We start from the raw sequence: 26,963 nt of genomic DNA, 5'->3' as shown, positions 1-26,963 counted from the left end.
TGAAAGAGGGGAAAATTAGGTTAGATATTAGGAACAAATTCTTTATTGTGAGGATGATTAGATACTAGAACAGGTTGCCCATGAAATTTGTTGGATGCCCCAAATCTGGAGTTCAAGACCGGGTTAGGTAAGGCCTCAAGCAACCTGGTTAAGTGGGAGATATCCCTGCACATGGCAGGAGGGGCAGGACTAAGTAATGATTAAAATCCATTCCAACCCCTAAACATTCTATGAATCTATGTTTAATTTTAACTTTGTCAGGAATTTCTTTAAAAATTTTTCTGTTCTGTCTTTCAAATCACTAGTCATCCATCATCTAGAAGCTGAGTAACACCAACCACACAAAAAAGCACAGGCAATATATTAGCCAAACATGAACTGAACTTCTTATGTAGCATCTGCCACTGAGACAGTCTCTAAGAATAAAAAAAACCAAAAGCCAAGCACAATGACCACTGCCTCCTTATTGATTATTGTAAACTAAATACATAGGGACATGAATAACTGGACAATTGGACACAACAGTGTAGGAACCAGGTGACAGACACGTGATACTGATGCTAAGAAGAGGGAAACATATGAGGGCACCTCCAGGTTTGCTGCTCCAAAACCAGCACCTAAACTTGCAGTGTTAGACCTCATCCCATTTCTAGCATGTACATTCAGGTCATGAAACCCAGGAGTGAGAATCACAATATACACATTTGACTTTCCCCATGTGGCAAAATGCAAGGCTGCTTGCAGAAGAAAAGCTTTTGGGTGTTGATCCCCTTTTCTACTAAATACACAGAAAATTTGCTACATTAACTGTCTCGCAGGATGAGAACAAATTTCACTCACACAAATGTCTTAAAATTATCCAGAGACACAAGCTCCCTACTGCTAGCATACATCAAGCTCAGAACAAAGTTTTATTTAAAAATACACTTTATTTACAAGACATTCAAACTTCATTTTGATAAAAATATAGCTGTACATAAAACCTTAAGTCATTTCTCACTAATGGTTGATAAAACCACAGTGAGATTCAGCAATCATGGAAATTACATTTTGGCACAATTAATTACTTAAGGAACAGAAAATCTGGAGGACACTTTTAAGCAACACAGCTCCATAAATGTAACAACCTTATACAGTGACATCCTCACATCAAGGTATCACTGTTCAAATAAAGTATTTAATCTAGAAAGTGCTTCCACTGTACAGCAGAGTAGGTAGTAGAACTTATAAGAATGTTCATGGCTTTTGAATTATCTTTTACCAAGTTTTCCCTCAAAATGCTAATGAATGACCAATGAACCCTCCTGATTTCATATCTTCCTAAGTTTAGAAATCCACCTTTCTTAAGAAGTTGATTCAGAGTTGATAAACAGTTTAATTATACATAAACACATATGCTCATATCTCAGGATGACTACTTAGATAACTCTTCTAAACAGACCACAGGACACAAAATAGTCCTCAGAGTAGCTCACATCAAGCCATCCACAGAACTTGGGTAGTTAACTTCTCTTTGGGAAAATTTCAGGTGCTGGCATGTTCCCTTCAAAGTTCAGAATAAAAGTGAGTATTCGGGACAGTAAGCATTATAATCAGGAATGGGAGAGGTAAAGAATAGAAAAAAAATAAAGAAGGTCAAAAACTGGTTTGCAATGGTAAGGTGTGTCACATAGCAAAAACAGAAAGTGGGTGTATTTTAATAGAATGGAGTGCAAAAATTAAACCAGTGCATTAAAAGATATTTCTAAACTGTATTATTAGTAGATCACCATGACCAGGCTATCAAAACCATCCTGCTTTTATGGAAGAGACAACAAGAAAAAACATTGAGAGGGAAAAAACACACTTGCACTATGAGTCAAGGTAAGTATTGAAAAGAAGACAAGGAAAAGGAAGTCAACTGAAAACTAGCAAAACAAAGGCAATACTCCAGAAAATAGTAGCAGTTTTCTTTATAATGAAGAATAAATGCAACACCTGCATTTAGAGGGCTTCAGAAGTAAAAAAATTAAAAATCAAATTGGCACTTTTGGCACATATGAAAAGGTGACAAAGAAGCGATTCCCTTTAAGAGAAGGCACACGACTGATGAAGGCCAGTAAATTGCTTTTGCTTTCAGTGTCATGTTAACTTATTCCAGGTTTCACTTTTACTGCAGAATGACCTGGCAAGCCTAGCAAAGGTTTTGTCATCATCCTACTAGGTTACATGCATGACTGGCTAGAGATCACATCCACATGAACTGGACAACCAGTTGAAAGTCACACATAATTTAAGCACATTTCCTTTGCCACCAGCAGTAATAGACAGAAGGAACAATCATTGCAAGAGATACCAAAAACCAAGAGAGATAATCATAAGGCAGTGCTTGAAGAGGACAGAGCAGAACAATCAACCAATTAAAGAGGCCAGAACAGAGCTTTTATGATAGTGCAACAGACTACAAAACTGAATTTAGAACAAGTGCCCATAGATAAGGGCTAAAATGGAAATATACTGTATCTCAAAATGAGGGAAGTCTGCTTCAACAGAATTAGAAGAGATCTGCCAAGAACTGAAGGGGCATAGGCCAATACAAAATACACACAGATTGGAATGAAGTCTCCCACAGAAGTAGAGAGGGGACACAGTGCAGGAGAAAAATATTTTGTTACTCAAAGGAAGGCAAAGATGCTAGTCAGAAACCTTGGTTGAATGCCCTGAAAGTCCCAACACAAAAAAAAAAAAAAAAAAAAAAAAGCAAGGTTTATCTCATAAAAAATAGCTCTGTTGGTTTTGCTAGCCTAAGTAATAAAGCAGATTTAAAATGTTTGTTTTCTAGGTGTGAAGATTTCTATAATCCCTAGTATTTTCCCATTTATTCCCAGGCAGTGGTTACAGTACATTCAACCAGACAAGAGAAAATAAAGTTTAAGAATGTTATTTCATTGTATTTTAAGGTTACAACACTTTTAAAAGTTTTAAAAAATACATAGCCACAGTTTTAACACTGGAAGAATAAAAATTGTCCATTTTGACAAATGCCCAAACATCACATATACTAGTTTTATTTAATCCCAGAGTAAATATTGCAATTCCAGCTTTCAACCATTTAATAAAATATATATATATATATATAAATCAAACAACCTGATTTAAGATACAAATAATTATGAAAGGGTGCTTGTTTTAGAGGATATCTGGGAAGAAAGTTCTTTGTTGTTATTTTGGGTGATTTCTATTCCAGGTCTCAAAAACACGATAAATATATTTGTTATTTACATATAAGCATCATCATAGATGAAAATAAAAAGGGTAAAAAAAAAAAAAAACACAAGAAAGGGCTGTCTTATTTCATGGCACATGCTTTTAAAAGACAGAGCAATTCTTACAATGTTTCCTGATTTGCATTAACTCATGCAATAACTGCCAAGATCCTGGTTCTGCCAACGGAATCAAAGAGGCTGGAGGATCAAACTGGTAATCATATTAACAAATATGTTAATTTATATGATACAAACTTACAATGAAATGGTATAAAATATCTTAATTCATCCAAAAATCAGTTTTAAATGGGCAATTATAATTCTAGAAATGTTCTAGTTAGACTGAAATCACTGCTTCAGTAAATACCACATTCCAAGCAGTAAAATATCCTGCTGTGTGTTTCAATATTCATTAAATTATTGCAATAATCTTTATTAATAAGGAGTTGGCTGCTTTCAAGCCATCCTTACAAGGAGGTCTTGTTATTTTCCCAGCCCAAGCTGGAATTTGCCCTTTCTGTTAAGATGTCACTGAGATAAAAACACCACTATTTTACAAAGGTGTCCCAATGAAAAAATGGATAAAATAGCCTGTCCAGGCCACACAGACCATTGGAAGGCTGCTTTTGTCAGCAAAATATATTTGGAGTCTTCTGGGTTTGATCTGCATAGCCAGGGAGACCAAGCACTAGACTCAGTGTGGATTGAGTAGTGGGTTTCCCCTCCCAGAAAACTGTGGAACACACCTGACTGAAATCCAGCACTGGTGACAGGGCTCATCACCTTGTTTTCCTTAGAGCACCCTTGCATACCTTCAAAAAGAGCAAGCAGCAAAAAGGTAGTGAACTGCTTCACTAAATAAACTTTGAGATACATGTTTGGGCAGGGGGAGGAGGGCCAAGGAAGAGGGTAGGGTTCAAGGCATCAAGACCTTTAAAACCAGCCAACAAGAAATGATTGAGACTAAATCAGGAAAAATTTCCTGGTTTAATTTCTTTCAAGCTCCCTCTAAGTGATAATACTGCATACAAGACTTTAAAGGTGCTTCCTTAATTCATACAATATTAAATTATACCTTAATAATAGAATTGCAGAATTTCAACTGTTTGTAATAAACACATTAGCTTATTTATTCAGCATGAATAATGGCAGACTCAGTGTTAAAAATAATGCAACTATCCTGCACAATGATGAAATAAGTCCATGGCTCTTAGAACTTGTGTTGTCAGGAGAAGGCTAATAAGATTTTAAAAGACTGAGTTGTACAATCACAACAGTGAAAAAGATAAAAGTTAATTGGATGACTGCCTTCATTTCCATTTGCTAGATTCAGTACAGACAACATTAGTAGGTACTTATTTACTTTCATGACAAACAGTCTGTTCCTTAGCACACTCATCTGTGATTAGGCTGGCACTCCAGTATTACTTGTAGAGAAGCAAGACCAGCTTCTGCTCTATCCCTAAATACAGGAGTCAATCAAGAAAATAACACAAGTCAAAATTCCTGTGTGCTTCCCCTTAGACACTCTTAATTTCATTCACAAACTCCACTGGCCAGAATTGTTACTGTTAAAAATGAACTGTCCATGTCCAGTAAAGCATCTCTACTGAAGTCCTTTATAAATATATAGTACTTCAGCCCAGTTCAATCATTAACTGGCCACAGGGCTTTCAAGAAACAGCTCACTCCAGCAGCCAAGGCCAGAGGTTCTTTCCCAGTGCTACTGGCCATGAACTGCAAACATCAGTGCAGGGAGTGACATACCCCATGCACTCTAACAGTAGGAATTCAGCCTTAGATTGGTAAAGAACTGGGTACGGCTGCATCACAAAAATCACATGAATGCAACAGCCTTGGTGGAAATCTTAATCCTTATTTCAGGTACAAGGGGGTCTTAGGTGTATTTTGGTTTACAGCTAAAGCACAGAAATCTTTTGCCACACCAACTTCAGTTACAACCACTGATGCCCCCCTTCCCAGCCAGGATAGGTTTGCTCCATGAGAACACGACACAGAGCAGAGCTAGTTGCCTAAAATCGTGTACTACCCGACTGTGATTTGTCATCGGAAACATCACTATTTTTCATGCTTTTCACGCTCTCCTCTGTCACTGGGTCCTCCATAGGGATTTCAACATCACTTTTCCTTAAACCATTGTCTTTGTGCTGGGCAGAAAGAGAGCTTTCACTTTTCTCCATGTAGCCATTCGTTTCAGCTCGGGGCTGCTCCCTCTGGCTGCAGCACAGATGAGAGTCACAGGCTTTTGAGATGCAGGGTGAGCTGCACAGTAGATGTGAGGTCTTGTGGTCAGCATACTCGGGCTGGATGGTCACGGAATGGACTCCTGCCTCGTGGAAAACCTTCCGTATTTGGTAAGCAGCACCTTGGTAATCAGAAGGGGTTTGGCACTTGATATGAAGAGTGGCAATGTTCCTCCCACTTGCAAGCTCCCAGACATGCACCTCATGGAGGCTGCTCACCCCTGGGACACAAGCTAGTCTGCCAGCTGGAAGGCATAAAAGAAAGGTATTAGGGGCTTTGGTGCACTGGCTAATTATCAGCTGCCTCAATAGGCACCCTATCCAAAAGCAGCAGGGTCAAAACTGTCATTTTAGAGGAGATATACTTGGTACAATGTGTTTACTCCCAGCTGCCTTCAGTTCAGCCTCCAGGTGATGAACATGGCAAGCTTCCTTTTGGATTCACCCATCCCTCAGGCTCCCTAATGGCACTTGACCAGCTGTTCGCAGAGGAAATATTACAGCATTACTTCCTCCATCAAGACCCCACATCTTCTGGTTTCTTTAAGCCCTGAGCTTGAGGGAATTCCAGAAATACCCAGTGTTACTCCACAATTAACCAGTGTGAACAGCACCTAAGAGCTATAAAGTTAGCCAACCCTAATGGAAATTTCTAACATGTTTTGGAAGCTTTTCGGAAGCAGCCACTGCAGGGTTGGAAAAGATTGTAACTCAAAGTTGTTTCTTTCACAAATAACCCATACAAAGCATTAACAGCTCAAGACCTGGTATGTTTGATGTATTGTTGGAGTACCACATTCTCAAAATGCATGCTTTAACTAATCCACAGAGATTTGAGTCACATTGCTAGGACACAGGCATGTGACTGTTTCTCAGAGTTCTGGAGAATTTAGAGCTATTATAAATAAATAATCCAAACATGTAATTCCACAAATAACATATGCATTGAAATACACCATTAAAATTAACAGCATTTCAACATTAAATTTGACTTACTCAGTAGCTGCATATCAACACCTTTGGGGACCATCTGCAACAAAATAGTTGAGGTCTCCTTTATAAGTGGGAATGCAGAAGACAAGATGATGACCACCATAACTATTGTCAGGCTTGGATCAATGTAGCACTGCCAATTACACGGAGCATCCCCCAGAGGACGTACATAGAAGATCGTAGCAGTAACTACCACGACCACAGATCCAAGTGCATCTCCCATAACGTGCAAAAGAACACCTGAAACAGATGGCACAATTTCCATTAGTGGGGCAGGTTTGGGGTTTTTTGCTTTGTTTTGGTTGTTTTGGTTTTTTTTCTAGGGGGAATGTAATGCTATGCTTTTCAAGTATGTTTCACTTGACAGGAAGAATGTAATATTCCAGCCATTAATATCATAACCAAAGTTTTCAGTAACAGCTTTTGGAAAAAACAGCAAGAGAAATACTGACTCTGAAGCACTGCTGTTTGAGTGGGATGCATTATTAAGCATGTAGGGTATGCTAGCAACTACTGTCCAACAGCAATGCCATGGTAACACAAAATGTGCTTGCTTAAATGCATGAAGATTATTAATCCTGCCAGATCCTGGCATGTTAAATCTAAATTAAAATTTGATGACTAGATCTATCCATTCTACCCTGGAAGTTGAGAGCTGCAGACCACCCTCAGTAACAGTTACCTTCCCCCACCAGTTTCTGTGACACTTCTGAAATCTGAAAAATTGCCTAAGTGAAATCTAAGCTGGCTCCAAATACCCTCAGACTCCAATTTTTAGATCAAACTACATTACCAGTCATATTAAACCTTGTTCCATCAATACTACTAGCCTTCAGACTCACCAAAAATCAGAATCTGGTTCTAGAGTGAGTCACATGGTTTAGTGCCTGGACTACTCTGAGAGGAATTCTGGGTACCTCTTTTTACATCTTATAAAGATAGTTTTGTACAAAAGGTAAAGACACAAAACAGGCTCTTACAGTAACATATTTAGCTTCCCTTTAAACTGCAAAGATCAAAGCAGTCTTTCTGCTACAGAGCTGAAATAATCCAAGAAGTGCCTTTTTCTTTTATTTTTACTACTTTACATAAACTTCCCTCTTCCCATCAGTGCTCAAACATACTCTGGTTTTGTTAGATTTTACTGTTCAGACTCAGATTTTATTCCAGCCCATGCCTGAATTCAGAACATCTCTATATGAAATGAATTTCTTTGTCAATATTTTTTGTTTAGGGGCTGTGAGAGAAGAAAATGAACCATCTCTTTTTAAAAATCCTGTCACATACACTTTCAAGTGAGAAGCTGTAAAAGGCTCCCCTAAAACTCACTAACAACACAGCAAAGAGTTTTGATGGTGCTGGATACTGGATTAGCCCTAGAACTCTGCCCATGCTGGTGTTTCTTACCAGCTCTGCACACACACCTTGATCTGTGTAAGAAATGAAGGCCGCAGCCTCTGGAGTTCCTCCAAATCACTTGGGTCAGATAAGAAAGTACATGCTCCTGGTGAGTACAACTCTTTCTGCTGGAGTCAGGCATGTTCTGCCCCATTTGGCAGACTACCACTGGGTTTTACTCCTCCTAACAGTGTTGCAGTGTTTCCTTTTCATTTACAAATAGTCCTGATTCAGCATGGGCTATCAGCTGTTGCACTAACAAGAGGGACAGGCAGGATGCAGTTGCATTGCCCAGGCAACAACTAACAAGAGAGCACAGCTTATAAAGAACAGGGAAATGTTTCAGAAAGCCTTCGATAGAGTTAAGGGAAAAAAAAAAAAAAAAAAAAACAAACTATGTCAGAATTTTGATGAATTAGTAATTGAGAATTCAGGAAAAATATTTATTTTACATTCTTAACGTCATTAATTCATGCACCCTGGTAATGTATTACAGAATTAGAGCTCAGACAGAAATGTGTCCATTTCCCTATCAAATCCCAAAAACTATGGTTATAAACTGGAATAAAAAATTATTTTTTACTAAATGAAGTCAGTATGGTAAGACCATAGGTAGCAGTTTCCAACAGCTTGCATTCCAAAGTCTAACTGAACTATTCTGTGTATGCTCAAGCAGTAAAAGGAATAATTTCACACTACAATAATTAATCCTGCCAGGCAGAATCAATGGATTCCTGTTCCTACCAGTTATAAAATTAAGGAATCCATTACTATGCCAATCAATTTTGTCCAGCCATGCTTTTCAGGGAGACTCCCATTCCACAACAAAAGAATATTTTGCCAAGTGACTATGAAGTAAGTACAGCTTGTAACTAACTTAAAAGGAAAAGTATGGATTGAAGCAGAATTTTGAAGACACATATCTTTATAATTATTCCTTGCTTCTGTAGTCATAAAGGCAATAAAAATAGATTTTTCAAAGGTGACATACTAAAGTAACACTTAAAAATTTATTTTTAAAAATCAAAGATGACATAGATCTTAAAATAACTGTTGCAAAATTCCTTATCCTTCAGACATTTTTTGTAAGCTTCCAGCATCTTTATACCTAAGCACTGTGGTTCAGGCAAGCAAGGCCTTCTCTAAAGTAATTGGTTCCTTACTCTTCTCCCCTCCATCCCTGAGTGTGACAGTTTGCTTGTCCTGCTTCAAAAATCTTACCACTATAATGCCATAATATCCAGTGACACCAACTTCTAGACCTTCAAGCAAGTGTTGTGGCTCTAGCACATGGTTTGATTTTCCAAAGCATCTTTCCTTATAGGTGCATTTGTGTAATTCTGCAAACACTTTTGAAAGACAGACAGATACACACACGCACACAAATAAAAACCCCAGCAAACCCAAGTGCCTGACTGCCACATTGACCTCTCAAGCTGAATTAATGCAAAGCAAACTCACACAGCCTTGGGGGAATATCAGCTGCTGATCAGTGACCATAAGAGACCTGAAAGTACTCTTCTGCTTGAGGTTTCTGACAGTCCTTTCCTTGGGGACAAAATATTTCATATCCTCAAAGACATTTGCTTTTGGCTCTGCTCAGAGTAGGTACATAAACATGTATGCAGAGAAACACCTATACAGACAGGGAGAGACATGTGGCCAATTTATTCCTAGGAGTAGCTTTATGTTTCACTCCACACATTCCAGAGAGCTGCCAAATTACAATGTAGGAAAGGCTGATCCTGTCACACACTCTCACAGGAATCGGTTCACACCTGCAAAAAAACCATGCTGAAGCACCAGTTTTAGCACTCTTTTCCTTATGCTGACGACAAAACATTATCAACCTTGGGATTTAGGATTTATGTTTTCTGCCCAAAAGCATTTTAAGGCTGAAAACTGCTCAACTACTACTACATCAGTTACACTCAAAGATGCACCTCATAGCTACTTGTGTTACCTTCCTGTAAAGCCTATAATAACTTGAGCTTAGTGCAGCAGGGTTTGTGTCCTTTCCAAATGTCCAGCTTCACTCTTCTAAGAATAAAAATCAAAATGTGAGCACACTCAAAGCCAAATCATCATGACACTATTTTGTTACTACTTATGCTATTCCATATAATCAAAATCTTTCTGCTAGAGATGACTGGATCCAATTACATGGATGAGTCCTGGACTTCTCCCTTTCTCACTGATATTTGTGGGTGTGTATGCAAATTTGAAATGGAAACCATAAAGGGTTTGAAGTTAATTTAACATTATCAGTATACTCCTATGCCATACCTCTGATGTTCAAAGCTTCAGACTTTTTCTCTTTTTTCTGCTCAAACCCCTCTTCAGGGCTCTTTTGGTCATTTGGTGAATCACCTGCATTCAAAGAAGAAACGCTGTGTTGTGTATAAGTTCTACAAACAGAAAAAAACATCAACCTTCTCAAAACCAACTTACTTTAAAGATGACAAGAAGAAAAACAAAACCAATTCAAAACATTTCCCATGCAGCTCCCTCGGCAACACCTCCTTCCCCCATCCCGGGGGCACGCCCAGCAGTCCAGGGTAAAGTACAAGGTGAAAGAGGTTCCCGGTGCCTGAGTGAGCTTAGTGAAACCCCCCTGGGCCCACGAGTGGCCTTGGGGCTCTGAAAGGGCCCAGAGGATTGGGCCAACAGCTCGGGCCCCGAGGGAAAACGAGGCGGAGAGAGGGGATGGGGAAGGGTGCGGGTGGATGAGAGGGATGCTGGAGGGAGGGGTAGGGAGAGATGCGGGACACGAGGGGAAGGCGAAGTGCAGCCGAAAGGCACCTGCTCCATCTTCCTCGCCGTTCGGGATGCCACCGGGCACGTCCCGCAGCGCGGCGGCCGCGGGCGGAGTGGGGGACGGGCGTCGCCTACGGCAGCAGGCGCCCCAGTCCTGGAAGACGAGGAGCCCCACGACATTGACGGCGAGGCCGAGGGTGCCGACGATGAGCACCAGCTGGGCGTCGTCGATGGGCTCGGGCCGGGCGAGGCGGAGGACGGAGTCCACGAGGATGGTGAAGCAGAGGGCGGTGAGGAAGACGGCGTTGCTCAGCGCTCCCACCGCCTCGGCGCGGCTGTAGCCGTAGGTGGCGCGGGGACCGCGGCGGCTGCGGCGGGCGATGCGCCCGGTGGAGAGCCCCACGCAGAGGGAGATGAGGTCCGAGAGCATGTTGAAGGAGTCAGACACCAGCGCGATAGAGTTGCCCAGGTATCCGGACACCAGCTCGGCCACGAAGAAGCCGACGGTGAGCACCAGCATGAAGATGAGGCGGCACGTCTTGCCCGAGTACCGCCCCATGGCGGCCGTTCGCTGCCGGCCGGTAACGCTCCGCACCAGCGCCGCCGCTCGCCCGCAATAAGTGCGGCTGGCCCGGCCCGCACGGCCCCGCCCGGGGCCACCGCCCCGCCCCGCCCCGGGCAGCGACGGCGGGCGACACGAAATCAACCAAACCCGAATAAAGAGACGCTAGATGGGCCGCGGGGAGGCGCGGAGCCGGCGCGGCGGCGGGGGAAGCGCCCTCCCGGGCAGGCAGAGCTACCCAAGGCTGTGCTGCCTGCGTTCCTGCCACGCCGAGACGGTGAAGTTCCAGCGAAGGATCCAATAATTACGGACCTTTGGTGCTTTACTAGCGACGAAAGTGCCAAACCGAAGGACAGAGTGCCATCTACTGAGCCAGCTCATTTCCAGCCAACAGCCTTTAAAAAGGTGTGTCAAAAAGCCAAGGGAATCCTGGGCTGCATCCAGTCCAGATTTGGTGACTCCAACATAGGAAGAACACGGAGCTGCTGGACCAAGTCCAGAGGAAGCCACAAATTTGATAAGGACTGGGGCACCTCACCTGTGAAGACAGGCTGAGAATGTTAGGGCTGTTCATCGTGGAGAAGACTGTGGAGAGACTTCATAGCAACCTTCCAGTATCTGAAGCAGGGCTACAGGGGAGCCAGAGAGGAATTCTTCATCAGGAATGGTAGTTACAGAACAAGGAGGAATGGTTACAAACTGAAAGAGGCAAATTTAGGGTGGTAAGATACTGGCACAGGTTGCCCAAGGAGGTTGTAGATGCCCCATCCCTATCAGTGTTCAAGGCCAGGTGGGATGGGGCTCTGGGCAACCCGGTCTAGTGAGAGGTGTCCATGCCATGGCAGGGAGCTGGAACTTGATCTTTAAGGTCCTTTCCAACCCTTAACATTTTATGGTTCTATGAAAATAGTACCTTAGTGTTCATAACTCTATCATTACCCTATAAGAAAAATAATTGCATGCACTTTTTAACCTACAGGATAGTCTACAAGAACCATGAAAAGGTAGTAAACCTCTGTCTTTTATTTGCAGATATTTTGTTGCTGTTGTTTTTATGAGAGTTTTTGCAAAAATGACAGCCCCACTTGCAAATGGAAAAAATACAGAGCTGGACTACTAATAAATAATTTCAAATTGAAGAGTTAATGGAGCTGCTGTGAAATCAAGTCATCCTCTGCTGTGGCGTTCTCAGTTTCAGAACTGGGCCCAAAAATAATAAATAAAATATGTAAGACCTAGAGAAAATTATGTTCTTAAAATGTTATCCTGTGAGAGTTTGGAGCTTTTCAGCTATGCCAGAGGCAAACCAGTGCTGAGGTACCACTTCAGCAGCTACAATTCAGACTGAAGTGCCACATCACACATTTCACCACACTTGACAAAGCACCCATTGCTGTCAGATTTTGAACCAGTAAGGCCAGGGAACACAGGGTACACTTGTCCCACCTACCTAAGGCAGTTTTCTCTACAACCAGAAATTCCTTAAGGACCTCAGGAATTTCCTCTTTGTTCTAACTCTGAAGCAATTGCATTGTTACTGCTGTTGATTGAGTTGATCCCTTGCTTGAATACATCTTCTACATGAGGCTTCTCCATTTCAACTAATTCTGTGCACAGAACCCAAGATGTGTATTAACCCCTGGAGTGGACTTGAGCAGCCTTTCAGGGGGTGGTCTCCCCTGCAAGGAATTAACACACAACTCCCAGTTAAGCAGAGATTCACACACTCAATATCCTGTAATATGTAAATTAACAAATGCATGAAAATAAATGTATTGAAATGAACCTTACCAAAAAACAAACAGAGTTGTGGGAGAGGATAGAATAACTTGCATCAACACACATTTCAGCACTAGAACTGCAACTACTGACATAGGAAAAGAGATGCTTAATGGTTGTGCTGAATCAAAAGCGCATAAGTAGAACAATAAGAAGAAAAATATGAGTTATAGGAAGTGAAATAGATATTAATTTTAAAATGACAGACTGTATCTTCTTTACTATAATTAACGATAGAAAATTCTGCCTCTGGCACTTCACTTCCAATCAAAAAAAAAAAAAAAAAAGACAACTCTCTGAAGCCCAGCTAATTGCACCTTCATCGAACTGAAAGGAATTTCCAGTGACTTTTATTTTAGGAAGACATAATACAGTAGCTGAAACATCATTAATTCTCTTGTGAAAAATATACATCAATCCTCTTTATAAAATAAAGGAAGTGTCATAGCCCTGAACTCACTTCAAAACATAAAAATATCACAGTTATTTTGAAGAAATAGTCTTAAAAATATTGTTTTCAGCAAATAAGGCTGTGACTAAGTCCTCTGACAGGGAGCACAATACAGCTGACTCTCTGAAGGTGTCAGAAACTGTATGTGTTCAGAGCCTCAGCTCTGACACTGAATCTGCTGATCCGCTGATTATTCCTTCTGTCAAGCACACACATCTCCATCTGTTTGTCACAAAGCAGCCACACACTAACACAGGAACAGAGCAGTGTCTGCTGTGTCAGACCACAGATCTATGTCTGGACTGTTTCCAGTTCCCATCTACACATTTGGGAGATGAGGGAACCAAACCTGCACAGTCTTCAAAATGCAGGGCAGATACAGAGGAACAGGACATACACAGATACAGAAGAACAGCAAAAGTCCTGACTGTCTCCTTTAGTCCTTTCCCTGTATGGTCTCACATTTGATTAACTTTTCTGTTCTGAACATTTAGCACACATTTTTATGAAACTGATGAATCACTTTGTTTCTCATCTTTAATCACAGTTTAAGCCCAGCTGGCAACTCAGTGCCACACAGCAACTTGCTCACTCTCTCACACCCACGGTGGGATGGCGAGGAGAATCAGAAATAAAGGTAAAAAGCCTTGTGGGTTGAAATAAGAGCAGTTTAATAATTGAGGCAAAGTAAAAACAAACAAACCCCAAGAAACAAAATAAACCAAAAATAAATCAAGGAAACAAATGATGTACAAACAGTTGCTCACCACCCTCTGATCAATGCCCAGCTCATCCCCCAGCAGCAATCAGTGACTTCTGGCCAACTCCTCTCAGCTTATGTTCTGGAAATTATTCTTTGGCCAGTCCAGGTCCTGCCTATCCTGGCTGTGCTCCCTCTCCTTGTGCAGCTCTTCATTTGCAGAGCATGGAAAACCAAAAACTCTTTGACTTGGAGTAAGCACTACTCATCAACAACTAAAACATCAGAATCCTATCAATATTTTTCTCAAGCTGAATCCAAAATGCAGTTCTGTACCAGTTTCTGTGAAGAAAATGAACTGTCCCAGGCAAAACCAGGACAGCTTCTGACCAGCTCTTCATCCATGCAAGAGCCTTTGCACTATGGCTGCTTAGAAGGCTTTTGGACATCCAAGCTTTTACTCTTCTCATTATGCATCCAAACCTCCCCGTCCCCTCTTTATCCAGGTGCCACAATCACTTAAAGAGAAACGGCTCCTAAAACTGCCAGGTGAGCAAAGTTACCTCAATCATTCTCATTCAAGAAGTTGTTGCTTTCAATAAGAAGAATAATTAATTCAGTTGAATCTTTAGAATAAAGTATGTGTTATCCCTTTATCTCTTTTCTGCTTTCATCTCCTTCCACACAGTCCAAAAGAAAACCATGATCCTGAACATAGGAGTCACTGGCCCCACTACCAGTGTTTTCACTCAGGCTCTTCCCCCTTTCTGGCACTTCCACTCTGCCTGCACAAATCCACCTGCAGTATCAGAACATTTGGTCTCAAACCCTTTCAGAAAGGAACCATGTGTATGATTGCTCTGGAGTGTGCTTGGTATCCATGTGTGTTCTACACTGACTGTAGACATTCAACAGTAGAATGTTATGATTTCACTTACTCATCCAGTCCTGAGATGGCCTGAACAAGCTACATACTATTAAACAAAGAAGCAGCCGAAATATCCCAGGCTCTCCATTTCTGACTGTGCTGAGTTGGAACAAGTTCTTATGAGACGCAGAAAAGGTTGTCCAGCACTTTAGTTTTCTGAATGATTTGCCAACTTTAGTTTCAGCTACCATGCTGCTAGAAAAGCTGCAGTTTCCTCATCCTAATCAGGAACAAAAATTAGAAAAATACTTCAGAACTCCTAAATTTATTACAAACAAGAAAACTTCCCTTCTGAACCCCAAAGATGTAATACACTCCAGTGAGCTTCAAGATCACTGTGTACCAAGCTTTCAAAGTACTCAACATACCAATTTTTAACACTCAACCATTGGCAGCCAAGAGTCTGTCCCCATCTGTGGCCATTAGGGGATGCTTAAGTAACAGTAAAGCAGGGTGAGTATATATTAAACTTTCCCTTAATACTCTTATTCTTCAAGTATTTTCAGCTCAAGTGAGTTTCTGAGCTAGATGTCTGTATCTAGTAGTCCTCAATGGATTTTTGTTTCATGTCCTAGTCCAGGTTCTCACTAAGAAATGCAGACTTCAACATGAATAGGAAACAAGAACCACAGGATAGTTTAGTTTGGAACCTCCCTGCCACAGGAAGAGACACAGGCAGGTTGCTCAAAGCCCCATCCAACCTGGCTAGGAACACTTCCAAGGATGGGGCATCCACAGCTCCTCTAAGAGGAGCTCTGCCCTCTGTATCTGTGTATGTCCTATTCCTCTGGATCTGCCCTGCATTTTGAAGACTGTGCAGGTTTGGTTCCCTCATCTCCCAGATGTGTAGATGGGAACTGGAATGTACTCCAGTGCCTCACCACCCACAGAGTAAAGAATTTCTTCCTAATATATAATCCAAACCTACCCTCTGCCAGTTTAAAGCCATTCCCTTGTCCTGTCACTACCTGCCCTTGTAAAAAGTCCCTCTCTTTCTCTCTCGTGGGCTTCTTTGGATTATGGAAGGTGCCTTAAGGTCTCCCCAGAACCTTCCCTTCTCCACGCTGAACAACCTAAATTCTCTCAGCCTATTGCCTCTTTCTCCTTGTTTTGAATCTGAATCCTGCTAGTTCCACTTAACATGTTCTTGTTTCAGAAAACAGGACAAACATTCAATGGCTATTGACCTTCTCTATGCCATACTTGGCTTTGCAGATTTGTGCCACATCCTCCCTAAGTTATTAATTTTCAAGGTGGCAGGTAAAAGTCTACCGAATTCCTTCCAGAGAAGCCATCACCAGCCTTTGAAAGTAGGGTATCTCTGTAGTTATGAAATATGACTACAATAACAGCAGCAATGATGGTAATTTTCTTCTACTGCTGAATGAAAATAAGGTCACTCATAGTCTCATGCTTCTGTAGAATTTGGATAGCAAAAAGAATCATAAAAATAAGGAATCATTAGCTTACCATTAAGAGAGATCTCTCTTCATTCTGCTTATCAAAGTCCTGTCAGACTTTATTTTTTAACCCATCATAAAAATTATTTACAACAAAAATTATTTACAACAAAAAATTATAAAAATATATTGGTGGGTCAATCTGAAATTATGAGCCAATGGGATTATTTAATTCCTAGGCTGGAATGAATTCTTTTTGCTATATTTTTCCCTATTTTAAGATGGTTGTTCAGTTTTTTAGTTACAAATCCCCATTCTCTGCACTTAATACCCAGCATAAAAAACTTTTTGCATACTTCAGTCAGTGTCTTCTCTATCACCTGGATAAAGCTTCCTGAAATATTTCAAATACTTCACTTTTTTAAAAAAGTGTAGTTCTGTTTCTCATATAAATGTACTTTTGTGTATATTTATATCTACATATGACCTTTACCAGGTAGCACAACTCACTGCAAAGAATATGACGATGACAAAGCCACTCACTGATTTCATCACTGTAAATTGCATTGAGTCCTACTGCAAAAGCTTCATTTTCCATATCAACAGCATTTCTAGACTGAAACTGATAACAGACTTAAGCCTGTGTCAAACAGTCTGCAGAACATCCAAATAAAGCAATTGCAGTTAACGTATAAAACATCAGCCTTAAAAAATCCCATTGTATTGAAACTGTTTATTACTTTGAACTCAGTCATCTTAGAGTCCTTTTATTTCCTTACAGCTCACCCCAGATACTGTGATGTAACTCAGAGTCTGTCCATGCCCTTACTAAGGAATTGGTTCAAGGTTGAGAGTGAAGGCAGGTACCCAAAGTTCACTAACACTAGCACTGTTGGAATCTAGGTTCAGAGAGTTTAATTTCACCTTTATCTTGTGGCATAAACCATCCAGGGATGCTTTTCTTGCTTTACCCAGAGACTACTTTTTCATTCTGCACTTTCCATTTTGGACACAATATAGCCCTAAAACATTGGCTTTTACTCACTTTGATGCACAATTTTCTCATTGACAGCTAATCCTCAGATTATCTTCTGAAGTTTCTTTGAAGAGCAATCAAAATTCTGAAGAAAATTTAGAGAAGGACATTGCTAAATAAACTTTCACAGTCTCTTCCCTTTTCTTTTTAAACTCTTTGTATTAGAGCTCCTCTGTACATGAATTAACACAAATCTGGTTACCTTTGCAGTGGCTGCTCAGAAAAGTTTTGGAAAATTTTGGTGAGGACTATTTGCCACACTATTAAACTAAAGAAGATCTTCAGATAAATCTGTATTCAATCTTAGGCATTTGATAAACACTTAAAAATTCTTTGAGAGTGTCCCTTGTCCTTTTTATTCCATTTGAGAGGAGTACATCCAGCAAAGCCATAAAATCTAAATATTTTGTTACAGTAGGGTCTGTTTACCTGCATGACAACACATTAACGCCTCTGGGATTTATGGAAATAAATGCATAAAACAAACATTCCTTCATTTATGTATAATGTTTAGGAGTTGGATGTCACAGTGCACTACAGAGGCAACATAAATCCTGAGGATGAGGATGCACTGTGTCACAGAACTGTCTTTTGGCAAACTGGTGCTGTGCATTCTGCAATCAATCTGTATGAATGCAGCCAGGGGATGAATGGGTGTGGAGGGTTTACTGAAGGGTTGGTGCTTTCAGGGAAAAATAAAATCAGCCTGTTGGAAAATACATTCAAAAGGGACAAAGCACAGAATAATGTTGATCTTGAGGAAAGGATTTTAGGCTTTTCAGGTGTGAAAAGCAGAGTAAGCGAGAGGGTTGTTACAGATGTTACACTCAGGGTTCTTTCTTTCTAATTCCTTAAAAAGGTTTCTGAGTCACCATCACCTGACAAAGTCTGTCACACTTTCAGCAGTGCATTTGAGAAAGAAAGCTATTCCAACCATGGAGCTAATTTTTCTCTTTTAAATGGGGTTAAATTAAGTCATCATTGAATTCTTCAGCTGACAACCTAAGAAACTAAAATCTTTTGTTCTGGATTTGTTCTGAACTTTAACTCCCAGGCCATTTTTGCCACCTGCAGGATGCATTTTTGCAATTGTTGAATCAGAGAGCACAGCTACAAATGCAATTGTTTTTTGATACCTGCACATTTTAGCTCACCAAGTCTCCACTGGGGAGGTCTGTGATATTAAGATACAGATTAAGCAGCCATTTACTCACTTATTTTGTTCTATAAATGTTTTCACTTCCCCCGGCATCAGCATGTTTGCACCAACAGATGTGACTATTTAGTCCAGAATACTATAGTAACAAAGTCTTCCCAAATCACCCAGCCAGTAAAGGTGAGTGCCTCTCTTCATTCACACATCTGCCCCCAATTGTCTCCTACATACAAAGCCTGGAAAAAAGATTTACCTCACAGTAAGTCTCAGAATAAAGAAACTCACTCTGCATAGGTCCATAAGGAGGAAGAAGGTGTGTTTTCCACTTATGTGACTGCTAGCTTAGTTTCCAGCTGCTATCTGAGAGGCAGGCTCCTGGTGCAGCCTCCTCCACTGAAAGAGGAGACTCAAGATCCAGCAGTGAAGCCGCACCAAAAGTTCACATACCTGCTAAATTGCACAAACAGGGACATTAAAAGCAAAAGGCACTTGGCAGCTAACATGGAACATGTTTTATTTAATAAGCTGTGCAAAGACCATGAGGTCTCTCATGAGAAGATGAGAGCTGTTTCTCCCATTTTGAGACATTTTATGGGTGGCTCAGCATCAAGTGGGTTGGGCTGAGTGACATCTTTATTTCCTACTTCCCTCCCCACCTCCCTGTACAGATCACAAGACAACAGAACAAATGTTTACTCCGGTTAAACCTTTATTTATTTTCTCAAGACAAACAAGAGAGAATTACTATGATCAGACTAACGTGGTGCTTTTCAAACTGTGATTCCCCAAACAGTTTAAAACTGTGTATAAATGAGCAGAAGAGACAATTGCACTGACCTACATGGACAAGAGTAATTGGGTCTCTGTGTGCAGTAAAACAGGCTTCTGTATTTTTATGACTGATTGTAAGGTGTATGGCCAGTATTAAAATTGTCTAATATTTATTATGAGAGCATGATGGGTTTCATTTTCATCTGTTTGCTATTCAGCCATGTTCTTCATCTTTGTGCCAACACTTTCTGTGCAAGGTATGAAACCTCAAAAGTGTCAGAAAGCCTAGTTGAAGGTGCTCTGCCATTTCCAACAGCAACAACAAGAAAAGTCTTCTGTGAATTTCAATTTCTGGGAAAAGTTTCTTAGGGAAGCTTTACTATTTCTGTGCTTTAGCAATTATTTCCTGGATTTTAAGCTGGAGCACTAACTAGTCCGTGATGCCCTTTGCTGATGGCCCAGCTGGCTCAAACTCTTCTACACAGCTCTTCCTCCAGAGAGTATAGAAATACCTGTAGTGGCTGGTCTGGGCCAGCACCAAAACAAAGAACAGGGGCATGTCCTCCCTGTTCTCTTGCTGACCTCTCCTGTTAGTCCTGACTTGGTGTGGGGAACAGCATTTGTCTGAATCAAGTGCAAGGATGGACCTAGAAGACAGAGAGACCTGAATTCAATCTGGTGGGAAAAGAGAGGTGTTTACAGCTGGACAGCTGTAATTTGAACAACTGAGAGAGAGAAAGAGAGGCAAAGGGGAATGGCAGCAGATGAAGACTTAGGGAGTAAGACACAGAGCAAAAGGGTAGCAAAACCCAGAAAAATGAAAGGTGAGGGATTGAAGAGTCAGGGGTGGGAAGCAAAAAAACCTAGAAAATGGATGATGGAGGAAATTGGCTCTGTCTGCGTAAGCAGGGATGGTAACTTGGAAAAAACACAATTATACTCACTCAACAAGAATATTCATACTAAGATGAGAACTTGGGGAGTGGATGTTGCAATGAGTTAAATGAGGAGTACAGCTGTAGAACAAGGCAAAAAATGGAGAGCTGAGTTGGCACCTGTAAACACCTCCCTCAGAGTCCACTGGGCTCGTTACAGATACATCTCACTCTGCCCCTGCTGTCAGTAGCATCCAGGAAAAGCCCACCAGCTAATTGTTCCATCCCTGATGGTCAGCCTTGCAACAGAGCAATGAGATGAACTGCTGCCTGTGGTGGTTAATTGTGGCACCAATACACACACAGAATTTGCTTCAGTGGATTCAGATGCCACCATTGCCCAGCACACACAGTTTAACACTAGCACAGTTTAGCACCTGCTCTCTTCAATTTTTGCTTTGGTTTTTTCAAAGTGATGCAAACAAGAGAGGAGACGGTGGTTTAAATCCATTCCCTGCCTGGGGAAAAGAGATGTGAAGGCAATTGTCCCCTTTCCCTAGAAAGCTTTAGAGGTAGAGAGGTACTCTACAAAACTTTACCTTCCAGCAAATCATCACTGATGTCAGCAGCCTGCCCAGGTGTCTCCAAAGGTGTTCCCTATGGAAAGCTGGACAGCACCAGCAGCACTCGGAGACCATGTCCATCTGCTTGAATTTCTGCTAGTGGTGCTGACACACTAGAAAATTCACCTTGCCTTACAGCTCCAGGAAAGAGCAGATTTTCCTCATATGCAGGACGACAAGAGGCAGAGGGATGGAATTCCTCTTTTTTCATGTTTTTTTAATATATCCTTGAAATATATGTAAAACATGCAAGTATACTTTTCAGACTACAGCTATCTGTTCTTTCTTTTGAAATAAATGTAATAAAATCCCACTCAGATTGAATATAAAGAGGATCAGAGGAAACAAATGTGGAATTTTACCTAACTGGGAATTGCAAAATTAAGTCCAGAAGAAAAGAGCGTTTCCTCTACTGTATAAAGCAGCATTATCTTGCCTGAAGGCACTACTGGAAGCAGAGAAGTTTCACTGTACCAGAAACAGAGAGGCAAAACCACCAGCAAATCTACACACTATATTTATGGGATAGTACAAAATTCATCCCTGGCTCATGCAACTTAAATTCAGTTGAAAACAAAGTTGAGTTACCAGGTCTTTGGACATGAGTCTATTGGAGGGAGAGGGATGGATGTGTTGTCCCAGAAAGTTATTAGTAGCAGGATCCTGGAAATTCCGTGAGATCATCATTAGCTACACAATTGCAATTAATTTCACTTAATTCCTTTGTAAGTGCTGATGTGTTCCTCCTCTCTGACTTCACTCAGAAGCACAAATTCAGAAGCTACCGTCAAATAAGTCATCATAAATAGAGACTTTGTCACAAATTGCCGATCATTCTCAGCACAAAAGCCAATCAAATCCCCCAGAAAATTAAATCTCACTAGAAATTTAGAGTAAGAGAAGCTTCAATTTTAAACAGGTGGGTATATAAACAAGCAGGCACCAAAATCAGTTATGCATCTGGCTTTAATGTTAAGCTGCAACAAAGTTAAAGCTTTAATATGATCTGGAGATATCTCAGAAATATTTTCCAATTAAAAAGTCCATCAGAAAACACATCAACCACTATAACACAAACTAACAAATTTTTAATTTCTAATTCCAAAATTCTGTCCAGCCTGAAAGTCAAACATAAGACTTACCTTACCTCACCTAGAGCCTGAAAGTCAAACATAAGACTTACCTTACCTCACCTAGAGCAGTATGTAACAGCAGCTGCTTTTTCAGCCAGGATCTCAGCTTCCCCCCAGCACATCCAGTTAATACTTTGCAAATATTTGGCTCCTATTCCAACTGAAATATTTCTAGTTTTAAGAAATACAATTGTATGTGTATATAAAAACATTCCGAGAGAGAAAAAAGCTCACATGTATCTTACATCAAATAAAGTCAGAGAGTTTCTCTGGGAATAAAAAAATCAGTCCCCATCTCTCTTCCCAAATGTAGAAATTTTAAAATCCTATGCTAAGAAAAATAAACGGAAAGGCCAAAACTCTGTGCACTGAAGAGAAATTCCTGCAAAATATTTCTATGGCCGAGTATGCCCGTTTCTCCTCTGCATGCTCTCCCAAGCACGGGTTAACAAACATCAGTAAAGAATCCTGGGCACTGTAGTCATAGATCTTTTCAGTCAGCATCCAAATATTTTCACAACATATTCCCAAAATAAGAAAGGGTGAGACTCTCCTTTTGCTGTTACCTATTTTTTTGTCTCCTGCAAACAGTGAACACTGCTCTAAAGACAATCAGATCTCTGATAAAAATTACAGCAGAACTACTAAAATATTGAGAGGTGGAGGTTGGGGGTGACTGGTATTTCAGGATTAGGTATTTTATAACAAGTATCTCCTTAAGGTGGTAGCACACTCAGTCCCATGTTTGGCCAGCCAGTGGATTAGGGAGGAAATTTCCCTTGCAGATCACTGTATGCTTTGGAAAGACAACACTTAAACTGCTTGCCCTTTACTTACTGATAAATGCCTGTGGCAAGAGCTGGAAACATACACAGGTTGAGGCATAAAATCCATCATCCTTGCTAACAAGAGTGAAGAAAACTACATTTTCCTCACCCATCCTAGAGAAGCAGTAAATAGTCCCTATAACCAAGCAGAAGTGCCAGGGGCAGAGCAGCCGCCTGAGGTTCTTTACCTGTTTCGGTGTCTCCGGGGGCTGCATGACAATAGCAGCACTCCATGAAGATCACGTAGTTCAACAGGTTGAAGAACAGACCTGAAACCCCAATAATGAGGACGAGCAGTGCTTTCTCAGTCTTCTGAGGGTTGATAAACCTCTTGACAGCCTCCACGAAGATGCTGAACATGAGCGCGGTGGCAAAGACGGAGTTGCCGAAAGCCCCCAGCACATCTGCCCGGCTGAAGCCGAACGTGCTGGCCTTGTGCCACTTGACGCGGCTGAACCGGACACCAACCAGCCCGATGATCATGGAGATCAAGTGGGAGAGAACAGCGAAGGCATCTGAGGCCAAGGAGAGAGAATTGCCCACATAGGCAACCGAGATCTCAATGGCAAAAACAGCGAGGCTCACCACGCACATGAGGATGAGGCGGCTGCTGCGGCCCGAGTAGCGGCCCATTCCTGTGGCTCCCTGCCCCTCGCTCCCAGAATCTGCAGAGACAGCGCCGAGCGGGGAGCAGCTCCCTGCCCGCGATCCTGCCCTTCAGGTGTCACGGCTGCTCACGCCTGGGAGCCACTTTTATAGGAAGCAGTAAAACAATAAATCAGTTTAAAGGGCAGTTTGGTGAGATTTGTCATGTGAAGACACCATGAGGGCTCCAGTCCTGCAGGTTTCCCACCCTCAGGAGGCATTTTTTCCTACAAAACCAAAAATAAACCTAGGAAGACTACTGGGAGCACCAGCACATGCTACTCCACTCAGTGTCAGTGTCCTGAAAAACTGAGTAAAGCCCAGACAGGAGAGCATAAGAAGGTGGCTCAGAATTTTAAGTGCTTAGAAAAGACCTCTCTTTTGCATAAAACTCTCCTCTCATGTCTATTCCTGCCATTTCTGTTGCCAGTAATTTTAGTACTGAAAAAAATCTTACTACACACCTGTGCAAAAAGACATTTGAAAACCATGTTGGGTGGACATGATTTTTAAGAACACAACAAACATGAACTGCTTGTGAGACTCACTGAAGATTTTGTACATAGAACAAGCTTCAAAGACAACTGAACTGATCTTCCATTTTAGCAACCTAATACCACAACTATACAACAACTTCTTGTACTTTTTGGCACATTTTAACATTGCTCATGTATATGGAGAAATTTTGGAGGCCATTTTCTAAACAAACTGCCAGTAGACATGGAAGCTGAGGCTTAATAATAAACCCAAAGCACATTGGTTTTTTCCCATTTTGAAAACCTGTCTCAAAATTTCAAAGCAATTATTATACGCTTGCACATAAAAGAGTTGGGGAAAGCACAACCAGAAGTTCAATCTGCTGACATCCTAGCTTGTACTTTGTGCCATTTCTGGAAAATAGATCATGAAGCAATAACATATTTTGTCACTCATTGCAGTACCTGTTGAGCTCTGAGTGTGCACATACTAACACAAAATCACAAACTATCGCTAATGTCACACCAGGCAGTACGGGCCATAAGACCAGGTGTCTTCCTTGAAAAATTTATGATCCAACTTTTTATTTTAAATGCCCATCTGTGTACATATATGCACACAGTTAGTTATGAGGTAGGTCAGAAGGAAATTACATTAATTACAAGCAGTACAGCCATGGAGAGATAATATTGATAACCTGAGCTGACCAATTGTCCCTGCTGGCCTTAGACTTCCCAAGGTGAATTAACCTTAGGTTAAGAGCAAATACACACCCCTACATCTGGATTTTTGCTCACAGGGTTTCAACAGCCAAAATATTTATGTTCAAAGTCCAGTTTGTTAGAAGCCTTTCCTGCCAACATATTTAACATTTGGTAATTTGCCTACCCACACACTACAGCTCTGCAGCTGCAACTCAAGGGTTCCCCTCCTCCTGCCATTTTAAGAACACCATTAAAACTGGAAGGGTGGATTACTAGAATTAATTACAACACTGAAAACTGGCACTTACTCATCTTCCTTTTCATATTCTCACCAGTGTCACCACTTCTATCCCAGCTATTTCCACAGCATTTTTTTCCTTCTTGTAATTAAGTGAAAAACTACTTATTAAAACTACTTATTTTATTACCAGAACTACAGAGCATGAATGGTAAGAACTGTTTTTCAAGCTATTCTCCTTTCAGTGGGTACAGACCGAGGTCAAACTTCAGTGGTCTCAAAAGCCCTGCCTTACACAAGGTTGTGATTATCAAAACAAGAGACAAATGAAGCAGACCCTTTGCTGCAGAGCTAAAATGTTCACCTGTGCTCTATTTCAAATAAGAAAAAATAATAAAATAATTAAAAATAATTTAAAAAGCTGCTACTGCGACGTTAAGGCACTTCCCTTACACCCCCCTTACAATTTAACCCAAATTTATCAGTACATAAGAACTAAAGAACACCAGGAATTTTGCAATTCCATTATAAACACAAAGCAGTATCATTTGATCAACAGCAGTGTATTATTCCAATTCATAAACCTATTTTTCTAACAGACAGAATCTACTCAGGGTCTGAAAGTTTTTTTTTCTATAATGGTTCACAGATAGCTCAGATTGTACTTTTGGCAAAAGGATAGCTGACATGGGTGTTACCTCTCCCAGGCAAATATAAGCCTCCTTGTGGAAGATCATCACAGGGATATCTGCATGTGAGGTATCAACATTTCAGACCCTTCAAGCCTTATTACGACCAGGAAGAAATATGTTAAGGAAAAGTATGAGGGGAAAAAAAAGAAATTAAAAAAAATAAAGCTGGCCTTCTGTGAAATCTGTCTTCAAACAAACCCATTTGTAGGCTCAGAGCAACTCATTTCTAAGAACAGTGTGTCAACATGTTTACTCGAGGATTTGATCCAGTCAACTGGTTGAAGGTTGACTGTTTGTTCAAACAGATAAGGCCAGAGGATGCATTTAGTTTTGCCCTTCCTTTGTTCTGAGTTACTAAGAGCTTCCACATCTGATTTTTAAAATATGGGTGTTGTAGAGCATTTCAGTGAGAGCTGTGAGTGCTCATCTATTCTTAAAAATCTGGTTTGCTCTGCCAAAAAATCTGGGCACATTCCTGCCTCTTATATCCTAAGACATCCCTCTCCAGGCTACTTTTAGTCACCCACCATTTCAGGATGTGAAAACATCACTCTGGTGTTATTGCACACCCTCCTTCTCAAAGTACAGTCCCAGCCAGCATTAGAGGCAGCACACCAGGACACAAACCTTAGGGCCACTCATCTGCTTTGTCAACTTAATCCAAAGATAAATGCACAGACAAATCCTCCCCTAAATCCTTTGCCCATTACTACACCTGAGAAAGTATCTACACAACTGCAAGACAGATAATTTTAAGATGTAATTGAAGCAAACCCTTCAGGACTAACCATAATCCAAAGAATATTACAGAGAATTTCCAAGTTTCAAGCACTCTGAGCAAGCTGATCTAAAATATTTTAAATTTTTTGTACTTTTCTGTGGAAAAACTGGGGCACAAGGCACACGATCCTAAATTGGACAGGCCAGGTTCAGATTTTTATATTCAAAATTTTGACTAGGAAGGCTGACCACAGGAATCTGGGGAAAAGCAAATATTCTGCATGTCTTAAATAAACAGAGATCTGGCAATAGCACTCTTAAGTCTCCTGCATGCTTTAGATTATGGCTGCTACATAAAACCAGATTTTTGTAAACAGGCAGCCACATGTAGTGTTGGGCCAGGAAATGTTTGGGGAGGATCTTACTAGTCCAACTTTTATATGATCAAGTTTTCACTATACTCTTTTCAGAGGAAGGTGTTCATGTAGAGAGCCTTCAAATATACAGGAAGAAAAAAAGTAATAAATTAAGTGTGTGTCATCTAACCACTGTTTTGTGCCAGGGCCACCTCTTTATTTTTTAAAGCCAA

At 40.9% G+C, this 26,963-nt stretch overlaps 2 protein-coding genes across 3 annotated transcripts in view; one reads left to right on the top strand and one right to left on the bottom strand.

The window, feature by feature from the left end:
* LOC137471358 (acrosin-like) overlaps window positions 1-26,963 on the top strand; it is a 183,231-nt gene that overhangs the window by 22,438 nt on the left and 133,830 nt on the right. The gene's annotated exons all lie outside the window — the stretch shown is intronic.
* Window positions 910-23,592, bottom strand: SLC30A10 (solute carrier family 30 member 10). Of its 2 annotated transcripts, none has more exons than XM_068185593.1 (4): window positions 23,087-23,592; window positions 10,187-10,270; window positions 6,506-6,742; window positions 910-5,754 (listed from the first exon to the last, which is right to left on the bottom strand). In XM_068185593.1, the coding sequence occupies exons 1-4, from the start codon at window positions 23,529-23,531 to the stop codon at window positions 5,279-5,281; spliced, it is 1,242 nt and encodes a 413-aa protein (XP_068041694.1). In that variant the 5' UTR covers window positions 23,532-23,592; the 3' UTR covers window positions 910-5,278. The 2 variants fall into 2 exon arrangements, with proteins under 2 accessions (XP_068041694.1, XP_068041693.1); XM_068185592.1 differs by lacking the exon at window positions 23,087-23,592 and adding an exon at window positions 10,703-11,284.

The sequence above is a fragment of the Anomalospiza imberbis genome, chromosome 3 (assembly GCF_031753505.1).
Source record: "Anomalospiza imberbis isolate Cuckoo-Finch-1a 21T00152 chromosome 3, ASM3175350v1, whole genome shotgun sequence".
Classification (NCBI taxonomy): Eukaryota; Metazoa; Chordata; class Aves; order Passeriformes; family Viduidae; genus Anomalospiza; species Anomalospiza imberbis.
The sequence above is the reverse complement of the archived record's forward strand: the minus strand, read 5'-3'. Positions and strand labels throughout refer to the sequence as shown.